At 38.9% G+C, this 19,271-nt stretch overlaps 1 protein-coding gene across 2 annotated transcripts; it reads left to right on the plus strand.

The window, feature by feature from the left end:
* Positions 1-3,650: 3,650 nt before the first annotated feature.
* Positions 3,651-19,271, plus strand: shtn2 (shootin 2). Of its 2 annotated transcripts, none has more exons than XM_046065779.1 (18): positions 3,651-3,961; positions 8,984-9,033; positions 9,489-9,549; positions 9,884-9,978; positions 10,246-10,438; positions 10,953-11,050; positions 11,124-11,205; positions 11,775-11,869; positions 14,005-14,139; positions 14,228-14,381; positions 15,056-15,235; positions 15,610-15,742; positions 15,939-15,997; positions 17,385-17,482; positions 17,662-17,682; positions 17,789-17,842; positions 17,943-18,093; positions 18,542-19,270. In XM_046065779.1, the coding sequence occupies exons 3-18, from the start codon at positions 9,504-9,506 to the stop codon at positions 18,673-18,675; spliced, it is 1,728 nt and encodes a 575-aa protein (XP_045921735.1). In that variant the 5' UTR covers positions 3,651-3,961; positions 8,984-9,033; positions 9,489-9,503; the 3' UTR covers positions 18,676-19,270. The 2 variants fall into 2 exon arrangements, with proteins under 2 accessions (XP_045921735.1, XP_045921734.1); XM_046065778.1 differs by lacking the exon at positions 3,651-3,961 and adding an exon at positions 7,370-7,494 and having other exon boundaries at positions 18,542-19,271.

Genomic DNA, 19,271 nt, shown 5'->3' on the forward strand with positions numbered 1-19,271 from the left:
CACCTCAGTCCACTTCCTCTGAGTATTAAAACAAACAGATGCTGCTGCTGCAGAGTCATAAACTAAACCAGGCGTTTCAGCTTCATTTGTGTGCACTTGTTGTGTGCATGTGTGGATGCAGATGAGGGGAGAGGTTGCCAGGATTGAGATTTTCAGGATGAAAGGCATGTGTGGCGTCCGAGTTAATCATGGCGGAGTGGCGTAAAGAAGACTGAAGACAAGCTGGGTGGGTTTTTTTTTTTTTTTAGATGCATGGTCTTTGCTTTTTTGACAGTCCTCCTGAGCTGCAGCAGAGTTTCGGAGGAAATATTTACGATCTCTGCCTGTATGAATAAAAACGTGACTCTTAATGATTGCAAAGACCAATTAAACATCAATGAAGAAGAATTTTAGTAAAATGGCGTGAGCGCCATTTAATCTGGTCTTTCATATTGTTTCATGCTGTCCTGTCTGTTACCATGGTGATGCCTCCCTTTTATCTTAGTGGGACCTACTTAATTACAAATTAAAACAATACTGATTTTAGCAGCTTTTCCCTTGCCCCTTGAACATACCTTTATGGCAGTTGTGTGACACTACAGGAAACAGTGTGAAGAGCTACACAGGAATACGTCCTAAGAGGAGAAAAGGTCATTTAAATGCAGCCTTTGTAAAATACTTTGATTAAATTGTTAAATAAAATTATACAGTTTAATGAGTTTTTGAAAATGAATGATATCAAAAGTAGATTTATTGCCTGATCTGCTGTTTTTTTTTTGTTAGTGTGATGAGTCAACAGTACTTCCATATGTCAGGGTGGCTGAGTGGTCTAAGGTGCTGCGTTCAGGTTGCAGTCTCCTCTGGATTTGTGGGTTTGACTCCCATTTCTAACATAAACCTTTAGAAGAGCTTAGCATTGAAAACACTTCATAAAACTGATATTAAGCACACGATAATCTGCTGTAACTTGCCTGAAAGATTCTGTTGACACGTTCTGCTTTAAACAGTCTCTTCCTGCTGTTGGCTTCTGCATTTTAGTCAAACTGAGAGTTTGTTTTTTAAATCTCAGGCTTTTACTTTGAAATAGCTATTAACATATGACTGCCCTCTGCAGTAACTGTTTTTGTTGCAGCTTAAAATAGATATCTTTCCAGCTTAGTCATGGCTTCAACATGCTGAAGCACAGGTGGGGTGATCACAGCTACAAGCAAACACGATAATTTCTACTGTGTGACTGTAGCCTATTATTTCACATCCTGAGCTTGTAATACAAACACACATCCCCAGCGTTACAGAAGCTGAGTTAACTTCTTGCACTATACGATAACAGTGACACATGATTATCCACAAAAAATAATAATACTAATAATAATTGTATCTGACGCTTTTATCCAAAGCAACTTACAATTTCTATTTATCTAAGAGGTCACACGCCTCGGGAGCGATTAGGGGTTAAGTGTCTTGCTCGGGGACACATTGGTGGATGTGTCACAGTGGGGAATTGAACCTGGGTCTCTCACACCCGGGTTCAATTTCCCACTTTATTTTGCCCACAAGGTAAAATAAACAAATAAATACTCAAGTCAATAAGCAACTTAATAAATGCGATCAAATAAAAATAAATAAATCATTTAAAAAAAAAAAAAAAAACATTTTAAAGTGAGAATCACAGACACCAGGTCTGTAACCAGGATTTTATAAATACTGAAGTCAACAGTCCACCTGCCCCCCTTTACTTATAAGATTTATTTTATTTTACCACCAACAAAAGTCTTAAATAATGTAATTTTTCCTAATTAATTTATTCAGTTAAGTGATTGATTATATTGTCTGTAAATGTTATTTCCACATTGTGAAGAAAGCATTTAGTTTCAGATATTTTTATTTTCAGTTCCACTGTCAGGAATACCATTCTTGAGGGGAAATGCTGAATCTTTTAAAAAAAAAAAAATCATATTTCAACATACTGAAAAATATTGCCCTATTTAGCATTCATGTGCAGCATACAAACATGTTATAAATGTTTATAACATACTATAATGTAGTTCTAAGTAATTTTTTATGCCTTTTTTTTTAATGTACGTTATTTGTCTGCAACTTCTCCTATGAAGACATATTTTCTATTATTACTGTATTTTACTATGTTGTCATTCATTATCTGTTTATACACCAGCATCCACCTATAAATGCCCACAGGAGGAGTTATGGTGTTGACAAATGCATTGATTAACTACTATATATTGTGTCATAAACCATTTATTAAATGTTAATAAATGAATAAACTGCTGATAAATGCTAAATTGGTGGGCCTAAAGTAGAAGTCCCAGAAGAGGCCTGTTTTGTCCATTTACATTTAATAGAAGAAAATTACTGTGTTATGTGACATATTGGGATATTAATAAAAAAGCCTGCAAAAGTTTAATTAAAATGAAGAATTACCACATGAAATACAACATTTCTCAATAGGATGCCTTCTTTTCCTCACACGCATACAAACATTTGTTTTTAAAATGGCCAGACACAGGGGCGTAAATTTCATCAAACAGTAGGGGGGGACAATAAACTCATTTTTCAAGAGCAATTTTGGATGGGGACACAAATAATACAGCCAAAATTGTACTTGTAAAGGATATGCGTACACAGAGGGAAGTTTTACTACTGTTTTCCTGGCCAACAACACAAAGCAATAGTTGTTTAAATATGACTTGGATTCATAGGTTCAACATGTGGTCATATTAACCTAATTAACTTGTGTTCTCTACATAGTCATTTAGGCTTCTTCTAGCGCAGAGGACTTCCCTTACTTAGGCTAGATATTTAACTGCAGCAGGCCAACTGATCTGCCACTTAACATCATAATGTGCAAAACCCAACTCAATGGCAGGTCTACGGTATTAGCCTAATATCGGTTCACACACAGACTTATCGCCTTGCAAGTTGTAGTAAGAGATGCACCGATTAAATTTTTCCTGGCTGATTACAATTACTGATTTTTTAAAGGTCTGACCTGCCGATTCTGATTTTCTTTCTTTTATAAGAACTATAATTGACAGCATATGCAAACATATTTGTAACTTTTTATTGGAAAAATCTATTTTTAGTAGGATCCCCATCAGCACCAGTATTAATGTTGGCTATTCTCCCTTGGGTCCATTCAATTCCATGGTCATAATGAAACAATGACTATAATATAGCATTCGCATTTTCACTGGAAGGAGCTGTTTTACAAATAAAATCCAAGTCTATAAACTAGACCATTTATTCTAGACTGATAGCCTATATTTACTTTAAAATATTTGAAAGAATAGGTTACATTATCATTTTTCTAATCTCACCATATTCTTTATTCTCTTTATTTTTGTTTAATCACAAACTACAGTAATCTGCTCACCTTGCTTTTCCAGTCAGACACACAGGCCCACATCTACACCTCTCTCTCTCTCTGCTCTGACTTTCTTTATCAGCAGTTTTATAAAAAAACAACTCGCGTTTTGTATTTTTTCACCCGCGATTCCGTTTTCACAGCATCAGATTAGTCGCGTGTGGAGGAGCCTTGTTATTAATTACCAATAGAGACCACCGTGGTATGAATGACAACAGCTATGTTCACTGTTACTTTACCTGGCCCCTGCTTTAAAATATCCATCTTTATCTTCTAACGTGATACAAGAACGCGTCTCTTTCTGCGTGTTTCTCTGCAGATATTTAGTGAGCGTTGCGTCTTCTTCTCTCTAGTGAGGAAGTTCCACACACATAAGGCAGGTTTTGGCCTGTGTGTGTGTGGCTGTGACACGAGGTTACTGTCTGTGCACACATGTGTAACACGGCGCAGTACAGCGTGTTTGTAACGTTCAATGTGACCAGCAGAAAACTGGATATTTGACACTGCTCAGCCCCGGTCACTTTTCATGTCTGAGTAAGCGAAAAAAACGGCCTATTTCAGTCCCCAGCTGATCAATCTGCGCATCTCTAGCTGTAGAAGGTGAGTTACAATCCAACAAGCTGTTAAACAAGCTACCAAACAAGCTAGGTAATGTTATAACATAGTGGGGTAATGGAAAAATAATCGGTTATCATAAGTTTTTGTCATGATTAATTTATTAATGACTCAGTATCATCTGTATTAAAGACAAAATAATCAGTTCATACGATGTTTAAAGTGAATAAAACAGCCTTGCCAGCATTTAACATTACTGCAGTTCCATAACTACTGAAGGATTCAAACTGGTTTTCTCCCACCGGCCTCCTGTGAGAGGGAAAGCAAGCTGTGGACCAAACCACTGTGAGGCAAGAGAGGGGGGACTCTTTCTAAACTTAAAACGCACTTTTATTGCCCTGTTTGCGTTTGTGTTGTTTTATTACTTACACAGTTATTCTAAGTATATATCTTTATATTATTTAATGTTTTTTAGGGAGGGGGGGGCAACCCTCAGAAAGGGGGGGTCCTGTCCCCCCCGCGATTTCTGTCTATGGGACAGATTAAAAGCAATCAGCACCCATTTCCCAAATGAAACAAAGAAGAGTGTAATAAAGGCCAAACGGCTCACTGAAACCTAAACTCGGCCTTGTTTAGTATTAATGTTATTTAAAAAATAAATTCTGCTGGCTTTGTAATCTGTCCCTACTTAACCAGAATTTAAAAGACTTAGTTTTAATGAGGACAGATTTTTCTGACAATGTCGCCCACTGCAAGAAACACCAGACAACGGCTAATGTTAAGTGACAATTTCACCTTTATTAACATGGTGAAGAATCATTAGTAAAGGTCATGGTGATGGGCTGGAGGAGGTCTTGGTGCATAGGTGGTGCCTGTAAAGAGAGCAACACACTGAGAGAGAAAAGACTCATTAAATAACAAGGATGCCATGAATCACAGCAGCATTTTATCATTCAGCCATTGAATGTGATTTAAAAGCAAAAAATGTAGTGAGGAGTTTTTTTATTATTGTTTTAGATTACCTATGTTCACCAGGAACTTTTATTGAGATAACCTAAAGCACAGTGTGGACAAAACTATGGAGCATTATTAGACTTGTCCATTAATTGTAAAAGTAATAACGGTTTATTACAGCCATAAAAACTCTATTTTGGTCCTATATTTTCTAATAGGACATAACTGTAGCTATGCCTCTTCTTGAAATGAGTACTTGCCCACTACCTTTAAGATTTGTTTTATTCCGCTTAGGGCTAATTGTTTTCTATACTTCATGTGTGAAGACATTGTACATTAAGTTTACAGAAACAAAGAGCATTTAATGACAATTTAAAGTTTATGTCTGGCGATATTCTATTTTCAACAAACAAATTCCACCCAACCCAAAACATTAAATCAATCCTAATAACGAGTAGCCTGTTGCCAAAGCCTGATAAATGTTAATCCTCTGTGAGCTCAGTTGTTCAAATACTATTAACCCTTTCATGCAAGAATTATTTGTAGTTATACAAATAGTTTTATGTTTATTTTTCCTTTTAAAAAAGTGAAAAAATGTGCCTGTAAACTTTTTTTCCCCATATATATTTTATTTTGAGATGTGTCCACTGTGGCATGTACGCCGCCATACAAAGTGACTCAATATAGTTTTATTTATTTATTTTTTTAAACATTTACTAAAAGCAAGTGGTATTAATACACAAAGTTATTCAAGTACAAATGATATCCTCATTTTAAATAAAACATACAATATGAGGTGGAATCTACTCAGAATATACCCTTTGGTGTAGAACATCCACTGGAGTGGACAGATGTATTTTCTTCAAAATGTACAAGAAACACATCATTAAATCTGGATAAATGTATTTCCAACATCTTATTTAGTTGAAAAATATATTTTTTTACTGGTTTGGTTTTCTTAGAATAAAAGGATTTTACAGTTATTGCTGTATTCTTCTGTCCCCTGTAGTGAATTTATGATTCAGTATGTCAAAATGACAGAATTGTAAATATAATAAGTGGAATTGTAGATATCATTTTGAAGGAAATGTAATGCCGGCCGGATTACATTTTCTATTAACATAATGAGGAGATGTTGTTAATTAGAGCATAAGTCATGTAAATAGAGAATATAGTCAGCAGTGCACAAAACACGACTCATTAATAACATTTAATCAAAACTGATCTTTAACTGCTTTTTTTTGCTTAAACCTAACCACCTACGTGAGTCACATAGTACGCCTGCTCGCTATCCATCCAGATTACCTCCTTACAATTTCTGTGCGATAGATGAAGTTAGCGCTCTATTCACTCACAAAACATCTGTGAACATAATCCAGCCAGTGATTACATTCACACAATGTAACTGATGCTAAGCGACACTGTTGGTGACGTGTTCCTTCATATGAATAATTAACACGGGCACTGTTTGTTTTGAGTCAATCCCACACTGTTCTGCTGCTATAAATACTTACTAGAGCAAATGTGTATTAATACGCAAAATAGTCCCTAATAAATGCCCCATTTCCTTCTGTTTGAGTTATACCGGATTAAAACTACAGTGCCCAGGGGTTTTAGGAAATCACTCGGCCTTTTTATTAAATGAATGAACCTTTTCTTAAAGATTTATATCGTAAGCAGGATCCAATGAGCTTGGGGCTGAGTACTACAGACAGAGTATCAAAGACCGAAAGCCCTGAGAGACAGACTGGTCCTTTAATGGGATTTGCTGACAATGGATTGGATTTGTTAACGCAAGCCTTATTCTTTAAGATACAGTTCTGTCCTCTGACCTCCAGTTTGCCCTGATGAACCAAACCCCACTCACCGGAAGCACCAATCCAGCTAAACTGCTAAGTGTTATATGCAAGTAGTATGCTACTTAACCCTGACCAGGGCAAGTGGCAGGTGAATAAATAAAACAGGAGAGAGGGATGAAAAATTTGAAGTTTTTGAATTATTCACAGTGGAGGAATGTGTGTCATCAACATCATCACTGCCACCCATCTTCGTCATCTCCTGAATTATCCCTGAGGATTTGGTTCCCATGGCAGGCTTGATGCTTCAGAGGTCATGAACTCACAGCACATATGCTAATAGACTAATAAAGCAGCCTTTCCTTTGCATCTGACTGCCTGAGTGACATTGATCTTGCAGTAGAGAGACAGTGTTGTCCCTTAGAGACCACATGCATGGACACAGGCTGCATGAACAGGGGGGACCTCGTCCTCTAACATACTTGTAACATCAAAAGCAAAATTCAACAAACATAATACATATTTACATAAAAATAAGTAATCGAAACTACATAAAAGTCTCTTATTAGGCTATAAATCCACATTAGACTGTGATGATTAAGATGGCCTTCTGGCCAGTGTAAGGAAAACGTTCCTCTTTTTGAAACCGTGGCAGTGGGGGAGGGTTTTCCCACTTGCTTCCTCCACTATAAGCCGACTGCTGCTGAAACAGAATGCAGGTTTTGTTTGTGCTGGAATTTGCAGCTTAATTTAGTGTACCAAGAAGCTAAAAAAACTTGAGAACTGTGCAGAGGATGTGGGTGCAAGCTGAGGACAGTGCAGCGGCAGGTAAGACTTGACATATGTGGATATAAACTGGTGCTGAGGTACTTATTTTAGTCACATGATGACTTTTGCAGTTTCAAAAAGATTTCTCAGTATCTAAATAAGTCATGTTCTTTGTTGTGGACTGTTTTTAATTCTCTAATTGTGTGTATGAAAAGTTCAAGCCATAAAATGCTTCCGTTTAGTACAGTTTCAAAGTGTCATCTTTGTTTGATTATTCCAACAATCTCCTGTATTGCTGACATTTAAATTGCTTTAAGAAATCCAAACTGTGCTTGAATAAAATGTTCACTGGAATTAATCAGTGCTTCATTACCGTTAAGGCAAAAGTTCACCATTTAGCGGAATTTGTAAATTCACTGTCCTGAGGATAGCGAGATGAGAAGGCCGATACAGCTCACACGTATGTCAGGTAAATATGAAGCTATACAGCCAGTTAGCTTAGCCTAGCACAAAGACTTGGGGTTTGTGTGCAGGACAATTTCTTAGCTTGGCCATATGAAAGATTCCTACACATAAACCCACATAAAACCTGTTTTTACACTTCAGTTTTTGAACAGGTTAAACAAACAAAATATAATGTGCTAATTAGAGAGGTGCTGGCAGGTTTTCAATATATTCATTTTCTTGGTGATGGTTGGATGAGAAGATTGGTAGCAATCTCATAAAGGGCCTATGCCTGGTAAATATGAAGAAACAGTGACCAACCAGTTAGCATGGCTTAGCACAAAGACTGGAAACAAGGGTAACCAGCTAGCTCACAAATCAACACTTTATTTCTTGCTTGTTTAACCTGTTCAAAAACTGCTGTCACTTCACCCACCTAAGAAATTGTCTTGCTCATAAACCCCGGTCTTAATGCTAGGCTAAGCTAAATGGCTGCTGGCTGTAGCTTCACATTTAAAAGACAGATGCAAGAGCGGTATTGATCTTCTCATCTTACTCCCCTCAGGAAAGTGAATTTGCATATTCCTGTAATGAAGCACTGATCGATTGGCCAACATTGTATTCAAGCACTTTTTTTGGATTTATTCAAGCAATTAGAAAAGCAGAAGTGTAAAAACAACATGATAGGGGTTTTATAGGTGGTTATATGATGGACTATTTCATGGCTGGATATGAGAACGGTATCAATGTTCTCATCAAACTCTCAGCAAGAAAGCAAATTAAGGTGTTTCCCAAAATGTCGAACAATTGAAAAGAACTTAAAGCTCTCAGTTTGTAAGAAACAGTGAAGCCGCAGGAAACTGGTGTGAGTCAGAAGTCACAGAAAGTGAAACAATTTTTTCTAGGATCCCTCTGTGATTTCACTTCCTGTATTTCTCTCACCAACCTCCTTCACACAGCCTTACGAAGTTCCTCTTGCAGTCACGCTGACAGGATGAGAGGATCTGTGATTATCTTGCCTCCCAGCTGACCATGGTCTCTGTTTTCTGTTGCCAGTCAGTCCATCTGTTGTGTGACGATAAAAAGATTTTCTTTTTCCCCGCAGAGTCTGATGGAGAGAGTGGTTTATCTTCTGAAGATGAGGGAGACATTCAGGTATCACTGTTAGTGACAGGCAGTAAAATAATGGTTAATTAATGCCACTTTGTAATGTGCATTAGAGACAATCAGCATCAGAATATCAGGAAACACTGAAAATTCTGCTCAAGCAGGAAGTCTAATGACTTTTCCCATGTTATGGTAAAAACAACGGAGATGTTATTGGGTTTGGTTAAAAAATCTTGGATGTTTAATCAGAGAAAAGTCATATTATTTTGTCTTCACAGCTCACATTTTTACAGTAAACAAATACAGAAACAATTTAAAAAAAGAGAGAAAATATTTTACAAAATTGCTGAATTAAAAACTTGAAAAAAAGGTGTACAAACATGATTACATTAACAATAACAAATGCAATGTTGGTGCCTCAACCATACGGATAATAGAATAAAATTAAATACATTGATCTCTTTCTCCTGCTTTGTTGTTGCTCATTGATGTTTGATTTTTAGTGTGAGATCCTGGAAATGCAGAGGGATGAAGCCAATCAGAGACTGGCTGAATTGGAGGAAGGTGAGAAGAAACTGTTCATTTTCTTTGCCTGCTTGTCCCCATCCAGGACCATACGTGGGGTGGAGACTATCCCAGTATGCATGATTGGGCAGACAGACTCAAATTGACATATATCACATCTATAATATACAGTCTACAGTGCGTGGAACGAAAATAAGGAAGGAAGGATTACAGTGAACAAATGTACACAAAAACAGCTTAAAATAATCTTACTTGGTTGAAGTTTCACATTAATTCTGTACAATTTAATTCAACTCTCTCCTCAAGTCTCCTCTCTTATATTTCTATGAGATGACCATGAGATGACTATTAACTGCCCTCTTTTCATTTCCAGTCTCCAGTCAGCTCTTGAAAGAGATGAATATACTGGAGATCCAGTTCCAGATTGAACGCTCCTGCAGGGAGAGTGCTGAGGCACTGGCTGTTAAAGTACGTCCTTTTTACCACTGTAGTGTTGCTCCTTTCCTTTTCATTCCTCTCCTTTCCTTTATTTGCCAGCCCTTTTCTTTGCTATGATCTTTTTGTTACTTTCCTTTGTCTTTTCCTTTCCCCTCCTGACATGTCAAGAGACTGACGTAAAAATGCACTGTACATCCGATGATATACTCTAACCTCACCTTACCTTTTTCATACTGACATATTAGAATAAAACAAACAGCGACCTCCGGACTCACCACGGTCTCCTCTCTTACCTAGGTGACCAAAGACAACAAAGTCTTGAAGAGGAAGAGCCAGATGCTGATGCCGCTCATCCCCGAGCATCATGAGAACTTGCCAACTGTGACCTTTGACCTAGAGCCTGACCCCGCCTTTAACTGTGACGTGGTTGATCTTGGTGATGACAGCAAGGAGGAGACACTGCTGCTGGAGAGTCAAGTCAAGATCGCAGGTTTGACAAATTTGCTCATGATGTGAATTCACATGATTCTCAATTAAAGGTCTAACTGGCAGTGACCAAAAGCATTTTTGTCTGCCTGATGAATCATGTTGAAAATGGAAAAGGCACCACAGCTACTGTCACACCTGATGTCCCAAAATAATAATCATGATATATATATATATATATATAAAATAAAATATTCGCCGAGAATAAGTGCTTTAAAATATTTTATCTTTCCGGGCAGCCAGTAGATTTCTATGTGAACACAAAAATCACTTTGAAGGTATTAAAATAACATTTGATTTTCACCCTACCGCTGTGGGACCGAGTCATGGAGCGGAGCGATCACATATTATAGCAGCTTCAAAGTGTTTTTCTTCAACATTTTCCCTTAATAAGCTGTTTCAAAATCATACGTACTCAGATCATCATCACAGACAAATTGGACTTGGATTTGGGAAGTGGATTATTCGTTGGTGTCAAAGTCTATAACTCGTCATGAACCTCTTTCTGTGTGTGTCAGAGCTGCAGGCGTCACTGGATGGTCTGCTGGCTGAGAAGCTGCAGCTGCAGCAACAAGTGGAGGATCTGACCAAAGAGCAGGCCCAACTCAGAGAGCAGGTACATTGTGTGTGTGTGTGTGTGTGTGTGTGTTTGTGGGTGTGTATAATTTATCACAGACCTTTTGTCTCAGCTAGCACTGGAGGTTGAGGAAAAAGAGGCCATACTGAGAAAAATGAGCAAACAGAGCAAGACCATGAATAAAATCAAACGAGGTGAGTGCTCATTACATTCGGACTGCAGCTTATAATTATTTTCATTATTGATGAATCTATCAAGTATTTTTCTCTAAATTGACTATTTGATCTAGAAAATGGCAGGATATAGTGAAAACTAGCCTTTACAAGTTCCCAGTCCCAAAGTCTTTCCTTGTTTCCATTTCTTGTTTCATTCAGCCAAACCCTAAACCTAAAGGTATTTAAAGAGGCATTTCACCAAAATTACAAAAACACCACATTTTCGTCTGATATCTAGCCACTCAAGAGGTTTTGAGATATCTGCCTCTGAGATTTCTTCTGCCATGCCAACACAAGTCATGTATGTGTTGTTACTGTAATGTAGAAAAAGCAGCAAATCCTCATATTTTAAAGACTTGAATGGGCATTTTTGCTTTATAAATGACTTCACACAAATCATCTGCAGATTGACTAATTTATTAAGCAATGAATCATTTCAGTGCTACATTTATTTGTTATTTATTTATTTTCAGATCGTCAGTCAAAATCTTCATGAATGCTGCTTAATTTTATGTGTGTGTCTTCTGTGTGTGTGTGTACATGCACAGTCTCCCAGCTTGTCACAGAGGAGTTTGCAGAAATGTCTCAGAAACTGGAGCTGGAGCAGGGCCTCCGGCAGCACGCTGAAGTCTTCGCCCACCAGGTGTGAGCACATGGCGTGTACGTGTGTGTGCGTGTGTGCGTGTGTGTGTGTACATGTGTGTTTTTCTGCACAGCACTGAACATTTTGTCATACATTCACACCTATAGATACTGAGGGTGACAGGTCGTGCCACAGGAGCAGGAGCAGGGGTGTTGGCGCTGACCTTCGGGCAGCTACGGCGAACACACTTGGACAGGAGGGGGATGGGGGGGCGCACACACACTCACACACACACACTTCTGGTGTCAGAGTGCAGCTGATGTGGCGGGACAGGAGAAGGGGTCTCCATTCTCTGTTTTCACACCGATGACACTTTGGTCAAATCTGGGCTCTCTGTGTGAGGCGAAGCGTTCACACACACAAGACAAAGGCAGACACTCTTACACATGCGGGAAAAAACACCAATTCTCTTAAAATCCACATACCCAAACACACGTACACACAGCACAGTTTTGCTGCCCCAGCTGCTCCTATAATGAAGGCCCTTTCTTTCAAAAAACATCTCTCTGTTCCATTCCCTTCCCATTTAGCCCCTCCCTTCCCCATAATTAGTGCTCATCACTGCTGCTGAAGGAGAATAGCTGCCTTTAAGCACAACCTGTCTTTGCCTGACACCTTTATGTTTTGCCGAGCATATAGCAATTGTCGCCTTTGTGCACAGTGTCCTCCATTTACCGGACAGGCGCACAATGGGCTGCCTCGCAGGGGTCCTTACCTGTGAAAAGGACCCCCAACTGTTCACACAATTCAGCCCCTTTACTCTCAATTCATGGTAAAAGACCCCCCTGCGCTGAATGCCTGTTGTATGCACTACTATTTGTCTGTTTTCATGTGTTTTGAAAACACTAACCATTCACACCTCTTCTCTGTGATGCATGGTGGTATAATGATGCAGGGCCTCAAACAGGAAACAATTTGGAGGTTTTTTTTTGTGTGTGTGTCTTTGTCTCTTTGTGTAGCTGTGTGTGGTTGGGCCGTGTGTTTGTATGTATGAAATAATTGTGCTAATTGCTGTGTGAAAATTGCTCTCTGCTTAAGGGAGACCAGAGATTAGGGCGGTGTCATTTGCAGCACGGAGCCTTGTGCTGCATGCGCGGATACAGAAACCTGATACACCAAACCTGCTGCCTCATGTTTGCTCGTACAGTAAAAACACAGAAATGAAAACCATTTGTTCTCACACTTCCTGTTTTCTGATCAGTACCTGCTCCCCAAAAGTGTGCGTACAATCTGTCAGAGAATCCAATATGACCAAAATACGCCCGAGCTCATCATTTGTTTTGTTTCTGTGAACAAAGGGGGGTTTAACAACTACAATTACACATAAATTACACATGATGACATGAAGTTTTTAAAGGTGACTGATATTTTTGGGGAATCGGTATAGTCAGAAATCTGTTTCTGGCAATATAAAGAAAGAGAAATTCAATAATTTTTTGACCAATTGTGTTAAATACTAGATGGGCTCCTGAGCTCTATTTATGTCCTTTTTCGAACTTGTGTTTGTTTCTTGCCAGTCTGTCATTCAAATGTTACCTGCTGTGACCTACTCTGGATGGGAGGCCAAACTAGTTCTCCTTTGTGGATTAATAAGCTATTTAATCTAACGGATCAATACCCACATTTTACCTGTATATACAATTTTAAACATCACACAAGCTCATTCAAATGAACAAAAGGTTTGTTTATAACACTCTTAACTATAGCTGGTGTATTTATTTGCCCCACCATAGAAGAAAAAATCACATTTTCCCAGTAACTCGAGGCAAAGCTTGACATTTTTCATTTTTCCTCACAAGCCACATATCATAATGTTGGAAAAGGGATGCTTTGTCTCGCAGCGAAATTGTCCTGTTTTCATTGTTACTCTTCTTCAATGAAGCCGATGAGTAATTCTAATAAGGCTTCCAAGTCATTGTTCAGTCAAACACTGGTTTGAAAACATTTTCTCTGCATTGTGACAACCTCCTGGGGGATAAAATGAACAACCAGCCATTCAGATCTCACTGGATTTTTTCTCTAATTGCTGTTCATTGTCATTGATGGATTTCTCTTCCATTTTCGTAGCAGCAGATAATCATAAAGATGTGCTCAACAAGTCAAAAGGTGAAGCTGGATTTGATTTGTCTTGTCAGATGATGGCGCAGCAGACGGCAGCCAACACTCAGAGCATGAGCGCAGGGACTGGCCTGCAGCTGCAGCAGGCGCTGGAACAAATCACCACCATCAGCACAGCCCTGTGTGATATACAACGCTACTACCAGGACCAGGTGTGTGTACATTTGATGAAAAAAGTGTCATTATACTACTATTAATGGTCTTCATCATGTCCCCTACTTCTTTCATCCCTGTGTTCAGGTAAAACAGAGTCAGAGTGTTGTGGAAGAAAGCAATGTCCTCTCTGAGCTGCAGAGCCTGAGAGAACAGCTGGAGAAGAGTGAGGAGGAGAGGAAGGCCTTAGAAAATCAACTGTGTGAGGCCAATGGCACTGTCACACAGCTCCAGGAGGAGGGTAGGTGCTGGTGGAGAAAGAAAACACCTCTCTAAAATACTTCTTAGCAAACATGCCTAAAGGTTACAGCAGAAAAGGGTCAAAAACAGTGGCTGAATGAAGACAAAGTGTAAGTGCGGTATGATGCATGCTCCTCTACTGGCTTCTAGATATTGGCTCTAAAAAACATCTCGCAAAACACCTAAAAACACCAGTGTAGGGTTTTAGTAACTAATGTCAATTCTTCTGTGTGTTGGGAATGATTAAAAAAAATATTGTTCAATTAAGAAGCTTAGGAAAAGCTTGTTTAACTTGATTTAGAGGTGGTGGATGCCGCTTGCCTACCCCACCTCAGCTCTATCAAATTTATGCTTCAAAATGTCCTTATTTAAACCTACGGATGACGTCCCAGACGCTGTTTTTTACAAGCTGCGATCAAAATTTCAACTCAAATGCTTCTTAGCTGATTCCTCAAATTCATCTTGTCATTGTCTATTAGACATGTTTTCCTGTCACTGTACTTTCTGCTAAATCCTTTTCTCAGAGTTATAAAGTTCCTCTCAAGCTTGTGTCTTTCTCTGAATGAGCAGGTGTTTCCAAAAAACATTTGTTATGGAATTACTTTTGCATTTCCAGGGCGAATAGTTTATGATACTAATGTTTAAAGGAAACACATTTTATTATCTTATTTGTAGTGAAACAGTTACAAGATACACTGAAGAGGGAGGATAAAACTGAAGAACCAGGGGACAGCAGCGTCCTTTCTGAGCTGCAGAGCCTGAGAGAACAACTGGAGAAGAGTGAGGAGGAGAGGAAGGCCTTAGAAACTCAGCTGTGTGAGGCTAACGGCACTGTCACGCAGCTCCAGGAGGAGGGTAAGTGCTGGTAGAGAAAGACAACACCTCTCTGAAATATTTCTTAGCAAACATGCCCAATGGTTACAGCAGAAAAGGGTCAAAAGCAGTGGCTGAATGTTGAAGCCAGACGTGTAAGTGCGGTATGATGCATGTTCCTCAACTAGCTTCTAGATGTTTGCTCCAAAAAACGTCTTGCAAAACGCCTAAAAACACCAATGTAGGGTTTTAGTAACTAATGTCACTTCTTGTGTCTTCCTCTGAGCAGGTGTTTCCAACATTTGTTTTAACATTTCGTATGAATTAATTAATAAAATTGCATTTCCTGGGTGAATTTTCTTTTAGTTTATGATACTGATGATCAAAGGAAACATGTTTAATTATCTTCTTTGTAGTGAAACAGTTACAAGTTACACTGAACAAGGAGGATAAAACTGACGAACTGCAGGAGAAATCCACTGCTGCTCCACCTCCACCTCCACCTCCGCCACCTCCTCCACCTCCTCTGCCCCTCGCTACTGTCACCAGGTATGCTTAACCAAAGCTAGAGTTTCCCTTCAACATTAAAAACAAGGAGATTTGGGGGACTGTCTTACATTATATAATTACATAGTTTAAATACTTTCAGAGGCTTTTCACACCCTGACAACAAAAACTTATTCTTCACCAAGTTTGACAACTTGACCTGTGTGACCTCTCTGTCTCTCTCTCTCTCTGTGCTAAGTTCAATTGATTTCATAAGAAGCAGGAGAAAAGATAAAACCAGTAAAGTTGAACTAAATGGTGAGTCTCACATTTACCACTTTACATAAAACACATTTTTCACCCTGTAGCAGAAGTTTATCCTGAAGGTTAAAACAAGGGATTGTTGGACATTTTCTTTTTGGTTTCTCTAAACACAAAACTTCATCTTTGACTTAATTTTGATCGTGTGTTTGGTCGTGTATGTGTGCTTGTATGCATCTGTCCGCAGCTCATCTAGCATACCACCGGATCCATCAACCTAATATTTTTTTGTGCCAGGCATATCTAGTCTGCTGCAGGCCTTTGGCGGTCTCATCTTGAATCGGGGTATTTGCAGATTAATTCCATACCCGGTATGTTATGATTATAGACTGTATGAAAGAAGTGGACATAGCCACTGTGACGTCACCCACTGGTTTGCAGACTACTGTTTTGAAGACTTGAGTTTGATGTTTTGGTTATTGCGATCTTGGCTTGAACCAGATGTGACCATATTTGGACGAGAGAGTGGTGCGAGCCAGCCCGGTTAGCAAGGTGCATCAGGAATTCACATTAAATGTGATATTAATTAGGATGGTAAATTTGTGAAAAACAGGCTTAAAACAAATGTACTTACTGGAAACATTAACAGCCGACTCCTAATAAGCTTTTTCAACAGCGCTGGTCAAATTGACACTGAGCAGTGGATACGAGTGACCTCTATCCTGATTGACAGGTGGCATGTTGCGACTTGTCAATCACAAGAAAGTGGAAGGAAAGGAAAGTGGTTCCCGCTTGGTTATGATCCACTAAAGCAAGGCACGATACGAGATGATTAAATCACCATTTTTGTGTTCTTTGCCGCCATCTCGACTGGGGACAATTGAGTGAGAGCTCTTGTTTGTTTGAGAGGGACGCATATAGCCAAGACCCGTCGCCGTCAGTTTGCAACGCACTGGGCATCCCCATAGTGTCATAGTTCAACGCAGTGGGGGCCCTAGCATCACTTTTGAACGGTAAAGGTAGGTGAAGGTTATTTAACAGAAAAGCCAGAGTAGGTGGTTGGGGTGCACAGGTGGGCCAGAAACTGGACTTTCATCAAGGAGACTGGTGTTTGTTTCCCTGTGTAAAACAAAAAGTCAACATTAAATATTTTTATTCAAGTTACATAGGTTACGTAAAATGCGTAAGTTACACAAGTAACTTTACTTAACTTACATGTGATCTGATGTACGTAGTTATTTTAACCCAAACCACGATCTTTCCTAACACTAACCAAGTACTTTTGTTGCCTAAACCTAACCAAATTGTAACGTTTCACAACTTTAACAAGGGTCAATATGTGATGAGTTGGGAGTGAGAAGGTGTTGGACTTTACAGAACAAGATGGTTTAAAACAGTTATATATTATATTAAATAAATATTTTATCCATTTATTATCTTTAAGAACCAGCACCCTTGTTGGACATGAAGGCGAAAGCGGTGGATGAAATGATGGAGAGAATAAAGAAAGGCATCATCCTGAGGCCCATCAAGAGAATACAGGTGCACAGATTGTATTTGCAAAGACTTTCACATTTGTTTGTTTGTCTATATTTCCCATTGAATGTAACATGTATGTGCAATTTTGCATTTATATGGTGATCTTGTCCAGATGAACTTGTATAAGGACAAAAGCCAAATAATAAACTGTGTTAACTAACATCTGATTTCCCTGCTCACAGGAAGATGACAGCTCATGGAAGGTCGGTTATCCTCATACCTTTTTGTTTCTTTTTGTTGTTATTATAAAGCAGCTGTGACACAGTTCCAAAATATTTCAAATCTTCAAATCCCCAAATCGTCTTACAGGACCAGAGGAGTGAAAACAGAAAATCCGCTATCGTGGAGTTGAAAGGAATGCTGGTAATGTACTTAAACTCATAAAGGCCAAAACTTGACCAAAACATTTTAGTTATAAAAGACCCCTGTGTCTTAAAACTTCTTTAACCATTCTACACACCAGGACAACATAAAACGGCAGCCCCTCCGCAGAGTGCCATCCAGAAGGGGAATTGGCAGAAATGTTGGGGAAGCAGAGCTCTTGCAGGTTCTGCAGAGGAGGAGGAGAGCGATGGGAGAGACCCAGGACCTGGTCCCCTCAACACAAACAAAGGGTACACTTTCCTGTCACTCCTCTAAGCTCATGATGATGCTGCCGCGTGTGGTGTCTCTACAGTATATCTTTTATTTTGTCTTTTAGTAAATGTTTTTTTCTTAATATTGCTATTCTTGTTTACAGTATGTCTAACATGCTTTCATAACCGTCTTTTATTACCAGTTTTGTTTACATTAATACCTACTTATGCTATTTACATTTAAACCTGTAGTATTTCCCTATAGTGATGCACCTTAACATTTAACTTTTAAAAAGAGTTATGTAAGTATAATTTAATGCATTAAAAAATAGAAGAGTAAAAATTTGATCTATATAAAAGTAAAAATTTTGGTCCTGTAATATTTATGAACAGAACAAAGGTTGTGATCATATCACTGCTGTTAGCCATCCGTTAGTTGTCATTTGGATTTGTGCCTAACCTGAGGATGTGGTAATGTCTTGGTCAGAGCCCAAGCCAGGTGATGTTCCCTGGGCAGGTGAGAGCGGCTGCGCCCCTGTGCTCCGGAGGCTGAAACAGAACAGAGAGAAGAGAGACTCTCGCATCAGAGCATCCGCACTGATCATCGGCCAGGGAAACTGAGAGCGGTCAAAGGAAGAAGAACAGCTTTTCAACCTGCAATTTTTTTTTATTTGTCAGTGATGTCCCGAATATCGAAGAGGAACTCATTACATTACATTACTTATCATCGCTGGATATGTGTTGATTTAATATATAACTGAATTGTTTTTGTGACCCTGCCTATTGATTTTGGTCAAAGTTAAAACAAAGACTCAAATAAAGCTCAAATAATGTCAGAAAACAGTTTTTAATGTTTGTTTATCGACTTGGGCGTACAAGATGGGAGCTGCACTTTGCACACTACCATCACATCCCACATTCAGGGATGAAGAAAAACAAAGTAAAGCTTTTTTTTTCAAATGCCATTTAACCCAGATACGCTTCAAATAGCCCGTACTTGTTGCGTGTCAAAGGGAATGAAACTCATTCAGCCATGTTTAATGTCCATCATCATTCTTTTGGGTTTCTGGGTTTCATCTGATCTAAGTGCAAGTTACAGGACTTTTTTATGCACGTAGAATATAGATGTAAAATAACCCGAGCCATAAAAAACACTTAGGTTAAATAAATATCACCTATACTTCTCTCCCAAAGTGTCTGTCTCTTAAAGCTCGATC

This window comes from Micropterus dolomieu, linkage group LG12, assembly GCF_021292245.1.
Source record: "Micropterus dolomieu isolate WLL.071019.BEF.003 ecotype Adirondacks linkage group LG12, ASM2129224v1, whole genome shotgun sequence".
NCBI lineage: Eukaryota > Metazoa > Chordata > Actinopteri > Centrarchiformes > Centrarchidae > Micropterus > Micropterus dolomieu.